Source organism: Notolepis coatsorum (genome assembly GCF_963971535.1).
Source record: "Notolepis coatsorum genome assembly, chromosome: 13".
NCBI lineage: Eukaryota > Metazoa > Chordata > Actinopteri > Aulopiformes > Paralepididae > Notolepis > Notolepis coatsorum.
In genome coordinates, this window is record NC_140177.1 from 43924271 (window position 1) to 43930428 (window position 6158).

General features: G+C 39.7%; 1 protein-coding gene across 1 annotated transcript; it reads right to left on the reverse strand.

Annotated features, from left to right (window-relative positions):
• Nucleotides 1-358: 358 nt before the first annotated feature.
• Nucleotides 359-4432, reverse strand: cldn1 (claudin 1). Its single transcript, XM_084327209.1, has 4 exons — nucleotides 3968-4432; nucleotides 2224-2388; nucleotides 1886-1970; nucleotides 359-1015 (listed from the first exon to the last, which is right to left on the reverse strand). The coding sequence occupies exons 1-4, from the start codon at nucleotides 4188-4190 to the stop codon at nucleotides 853-855; spliced, it is 636 nt and encodes a 211-aa protein (XP_084183335.1). The 5' UTR covers nucleotides 4191-4432; the 3' UTR covers nucleotides 359-852.
• Nucleotides 4433-6158: the final 1726 nt, after the last annotated feature.

A 6158-nucleotide genomic window follows, 5' to 3' on the forward strand; every position in this document is an offset into this window, starting at 1 on the left:
TGGCAACAATATGGAATAGATGTGACCACTTGTAGTTTTAGTATATGAACACGATGTACTGAACATGTCTTGAAAGAGGACACACATTGAACAAGTTGTAAATCAAGCTGCCAGTGAGATTCTGTATAATTGAACACAAGGTATACATTTTACCAGTCTGTGGCTATTCATTTTCATACAGAGCTGGTGCAAAACTTTCCACACTAGCCACAGTTAAAAAAGCTAATAAACAATCAAACAAACAAACAAACAAACAAACAAACAAACAAGCAAACAAACAAACAAACAAACAAACAAACAAACAAACAAACAAACTAAACAAAAACAGGAGAGTAGATGGAATCAACAAGCTACACAGTAAATTTCGCAAAGTAATTTACTGTGTAGTCACTCCAATGGGCAGTTCCACCTCTGATTCATTCAGTCATTTTGTATTGATAACCAAAGAAAACCATGTAAACACAAAATAAATCCTCTTGACATTTAAAACAATACCCAGTGGTCCTCATACAAGGCAGTGCTGTTCCATTACAAGAGGAATTTCAATGTCATTGTTTCAAATGAACAATTTCATTACAAAAAATATATATAAAAAGAAAATAACCTTCTTACTGTCCTACCATGCACTCCTCCTACTATACTAATATGTCTTATGTCTATGCACTCAACACTGCAGCACCCAAGTTTCAGCACTGTTTGATGAACATTGTTACTCAGCTGCCAGAGTTGTACCCTTCCTGCTGACTTGTAGTACAGAACTTGTAAGTCGCTTTGGATAAAGCTAAATGACTAAATGTATATGTAAGAGACTGGATGGTTAAGGCCTGAAGTCCTCTCTGGTCTCCCTGGGTCCTAGACATAGTCCTTGCCTGGTTGCCCGGCGGAGCGGGCCGTGGGGTAGCGGGGGGACGTCTCTGACCCCTGGCCGGAGCAGTTGCAGCAGAGGAGGGATCCCCCAATCAGAACGAGACAGGAAGAGCCCCAGCCCACAAACAGGGCGTTTCCAAACTCATACCTATAGACAAAGGCATTGTGGGCCATGATGAGAGGGTTCTGCATAGCGTCTAGGTTTTTAGCTCTCAGATAAATGGACCTCCTGGCACTACTCGTAAAAAGCAAACTGATCACACGCATTAATTAAGGATTCTCAGCAGTAATTTACAAAACACTAATTAAAAAGTAATTTACTAAACACTAAACAGTATTACAAACACAAGAATAGTGAACCTGAAAATAGCACACACAAATACAAGAGAACTTGGCTGAAGCAGTATAGCAGTATAGCATGTCCAGAGTTCCTCCTCTCCTATAGCACTACACTGCACTACACATATGTATGGTATAGTATTCCCATACTATGGGTACCGGGGAACCCCAGGGGTCCTTGGGGGGGGGTTCCAGGGTTGATGCAAGCAAAATACGTTTATTTTTAACCGAGGGACAAAGCACATCAATCAACACTTTCAGTTTCCACATCAATGTAAATGTGCCAGATTTAGCTAATGAGCTATATTTAATCCGTAGTCCCTGCCTAACATGCATGAATTTTTGGGGCGAACATGCAAACTCCACACAGAGAGGCCTCCTGCCGGGGTTCGAACGCAGGACCTTCGTACAGTGAGGCAGTGGTGCTGACCACGGTGCCGTTCACTATCATTTCATTCACTAGAAGTGAGCCCAATGGGAGGATGTATGTGTGTAGATTTTCTCTCCCCACTGTTAGCTACCAGCTGTATAATTCTGGTGATAAATCATAGCAACAAAAATCTGTTCAGATAGGGTTCCCTGGGACAAGTCCTTAACAAAAGTGCAGATCTAATGTGGATCTATTTGGGGGTCTTTGTTTGAGAAGCCATATAATAAGAGTACAGAATGGTGACCTTACTTGGAATTAGTGGGAGTGAAGGGGTCATAGAAATCCTTTACTATTCTGTGTCCAAACCAGCTCGTCCCCACCAACGCCAACAGACCTGGGAAGCAGTGTTTGAAATTATATTACATTACATTACATTACACATTTCCATGAAATTATGAAATTATATTATATTCACTCAATGCCTAGAATAAAAATAGAGAATTTAATAGAATATAAAATGTTAATGAGGTTTGTGTGTCTGTGTGTCTGTGTGCGCGTGCATGTGTGCATGCGTGCATGTGTGTGTGTGTAATGCGTTTGTTGTATTGTATTGTGTATTGTGGCCGGTTTGAGGGTTGACCCCTGACCTGAGATGATGAAGAGGATGCCTCCAGCCAGGGCCACCTTGTTCTTCTGCAGCTCTTGCTCTGCCAGGCAGGTGGTGCACTTCATGCCCACCGTTGCCATCAGGATGGAGAGGAAACACAGCAGGATGGCACCCACCATCAGGCCTCGTGTGGCCGTGACAATTGCTATGGAGACAGAGGGAGAGGACTCAGCCACAGACTGGATCCCACATACTGATGGAGCGCACCTTTTTAACATGTGGAACCGTTTTATATACAGTATTTCCAACTTTTTAACATGTGGAACCATCTTAGATATTATGTCCCACTTTCTTAACATGTGGAACCATCTTAGATATTACTGTATGTCCCACTTTCTTAACATGTGGAACAATCTTAGATATTATGTCCCACTTATTTAATACGTGGAACCATCTTAGATATTATGTCCCACTTTCTTAACATGTGGAACCATCTTAGATATTATGTCCCACTTCTCTAAGGTGGAACCATGTTATCAGGTGGAACCATGCATCAGTGCTAACTACTGAGTTAGTAAAGACACTACTGTTTACAACAGCCATGAACAGCAAATGTAAAAGCATTCAGTAACAGGGTACAGGCAGAATCGCTATTATGTTATATGAGTTGGCGATAAGAGAGTGGCAAAATAGACATTTATTTGTATGAAAAGATCTTTATGTGGCAATGCAAGTATACATAATTAAATTATATCCTATCTAATTCAATATAGTAGCACAATTAAAGGAGCACTTCACCAAAAAACAATGCTCATTTATTTTGCACATAATCATACACACATCCAAACATTCCTTGTGTTGTGTTAATTACAGCTCCATGAAATTATAATGTTGTCTCTATAAGACAAGGTTGGTATTGGTATCATTTCATGGAGCTGTAATTAACACAACACAAGGATTCAATGTCCCTGATGACATCACTGGTGACCATATTCAAACTAATTTACTCTCAATAACTGTCGACCAAAATGAATGTCTGCAACATTGTTTAGAGTTTTTGGATGTGTGAGATTATGTGCAAAATAAATCAGCATTGTTCTTTTGGTTAAGTTGAAAGGCTGAAAGAAAGAATATGAAATATTTCTGCCTTGTCTCAATCTTTCACAGTCCTACTTCCATCATGGTTCGCAAGCAGACACATGAAATCGAAACTTGCGGGAATGCGTCAGCCATACGTCAGCCATATTCACATCAGTCACATATAACAACAAAACAAGAAAACAAGTAAGCACAGTGGCGAGTCTGTTTTGTTAGATAAGTGAATGGAACTCAGGTGTTTTCACAGTAGGTGATCCCTGGCATTTGCCTGACTTGTCTCTACATGATTGAGGTCTTATGCGGCAGGGGAGGGAAGGGGGGGGTGGGGGGGGGGGGGGGGGGGCACGAGAGAGGAGATGCATACTTTAACCCTTTGAACATTTTCAGTGAATTAACTAAATGACTTATTTGTATACATTATTCAAGTATTGCAAGTCACAATGTAGGGTTCTTAAAACCTTTTTCAGCCTTGGACCCAGATTTAGTAAAAGTAATTAAGGATCCAGTCTATTGAAATCACAAAGAACCCGCCCAGACATAAGCCTGCATACCACCCATTTTGGCTCCTAAACCATAGTTAAACAAAAAACAAAAACACTGCTTTAGGGCAGTAAAAAGAACACTTGATAGTAGATAGTTGATAGTAGTTTCAAAGGAACTCATGCATAGTATCCCAAAAACAATACCTGGTAGGTGGAGAATTGAATCGTAGGTCTTGCACTGCATTTGACCCGTGCTCTGATAAGCGCAGGCCTTCCAGAGCCCCTCGTACATGACCTGAGCCGTTATGATGTTGTCTCCCGAAAACGATGAGGCTTTCCACTCCGCCATGATGGTGGACACTATCAACCCAATGAATCCTACGAAGGCCAGAACAAAGCCAAGAAGCTGGAGTCCTGCGTTGGCCATCGTTCACCACAGTAAAAAAAACAACCACAACAAAAAACGATGAACTAATAAAACTATGAATGAATAAAGGTTCAAAAGGTTCAAACTAAAATTCCCCTTTGTGATCAGTTGAGTCCGGGATATATATATATATAAATATACAGATCAACGACGAAGAAATCTGCTGAGTTCCTGGGGTCTATGGCTCTGCTGCCTCTGTAAATATGTTGCCTGCCTGCCTCTGCATCCTTGGGGGATGATCTAAAGCACAAGGAGTGTCCTGGAATTCCTCTGATTCTAGGAGAGGTTACAGGAGGGCCAGCATGACACCCAGTGGAAGCTTCATCTTCTTACAGGTAGAGAGACTGCTGCGACGCTGTGACCCAGCAGCACAGTGTGTGTGTGTGTGTGTGTGTGTGTGTGTGTGTGTGGTTTTGTGAATGAAAACTCGTTTCAGTCACTAGCTGTACACACTGGGGGACAAATATAAAAGAAAATAATCAAATCAATTTTAATCAAATAAAGTGTAATAAGAATAATTTATATGGTAGCACTTTATAATAACACCCTGTTATAATACATTTATAAGGTATTTGTAGATAATGAACTAATCATGAACAAACCATTTATATACATTCATAAATGATTATTAAATCATTTATAACTATATTTGTATAACATTTACAAAGTATTTATAACGCATTAGTGGATAATGAACTAATCATGAACAAACCATTTATATACATTTATAACTATATTTGTATAACATTTACAGATTATCATTATCAACATTGTTTGTACTTGATGTGTTCATCATTAAATAATGTTGTTTAATGTGTAGTAACACATTTGTAGATGCTTTGAAAAATGGATATGAAAAAATTACTATACTGTATCTCTTTATTTTTCATGTTCAACAAATGATTTGTTAAGACATTCATAAAACATCTATAAATCATTTGCAGATTCTATTGTGGGGGCCAATCTGAAGTGAAGCCTATTCATCATTAACAAATGTCTAATACAGTTAATTATTTGTTTACTTTTTCATCACATGTTAAAAATGTTGTAGACAGCTTTCGGATACACCCTTCTTTGTGACATCAAACAGTGACAGAATTAGGACTAAAGATAAATGCAATTGTATTAACATATAAAATACATGTGCATGACATATAGTGTAAATGGGGGGCACTAGGACCCAGGAGTACCCTGGCCAGGTAGAGTATCTAGAGAGGAAGTCTCACGAGAGTGAGACTTGACTTCACGTGTGTTGCCGTCTGTTTGAATGGAAGCACGATACATGCAGAACCAAGTTATCCGTGCTGCTCCTGCCCCACGCTTTTAATAAGGTATGAGCAGTTTAAACACCTTTTTAGTTGGTAAATCTATTCCACCAAAACAAATCATTTGTTATGGTTTGTAAACAACCCCAACAGCACGACACAGACAGGTAGTTCAGAGTTAGCCAAAAACGATGGCCGTATTTATTTCACAAACAGAAATTAGCAACAATAAAGTAAATGCATCCGAGGGGAATCCTTTAGCCAAGTAGGGCTCTGCGGCCCTGCAGCTTGATACTCCTTTAGCCGAGTAGGGCTCTGCGGCTCTGCAGCTTGATAATAATCCACTCGTGGAGAAAAAGAAAACGGAGAATGTCATTAATAGAAACGTAGAAATTACAAGGCAGAGTCCAGTAACAAGGCAGAGTCCGGTAACAAAACAAAGCGACAATTCTTCAGTGTTAAGGAACACACAAAAACAGATGAAGGTATTGAGTCTAACAAAACAAAGCGACAATTCTTCAGTGTTAAGGAACACACAAAAACAGATGAAGGTATAGAGTTTTATAGGATAAAATGAGGATATCAGTTAATCAAAAATAGATTTCCAAAAACTCACCAAGGACAAAGTGTAAATACGAGGCACGGGTCCACGGAGGCTGAGAGAGGAAACAGCAGCAACTTCCAAGGGCGTACTGGAGAAACA

Coding starts and splice junctions, on each gene's coding strand:
- cldn1 (XM_084327209.1), bottom strand. CDS start 4,190: ATGGCCAACGCAGGACTCCAGCTTCTTGGCTTTGTTCTGGCCTTCGTA. Junction 2,389..3,967: donor TTCAATTCTCCACCTACCAG/GTATTGTTTTTG, acceptor CTGTCTCCATAG/CAATTGTCACGGCCACACGA. Junction 1,016..1,885: donor TTCACTCCCACTAATTCCAA/GTAAGGTCACCA, acceptor CTTTGTCTATAG/GTATGAGTTTGGAAACGCCC.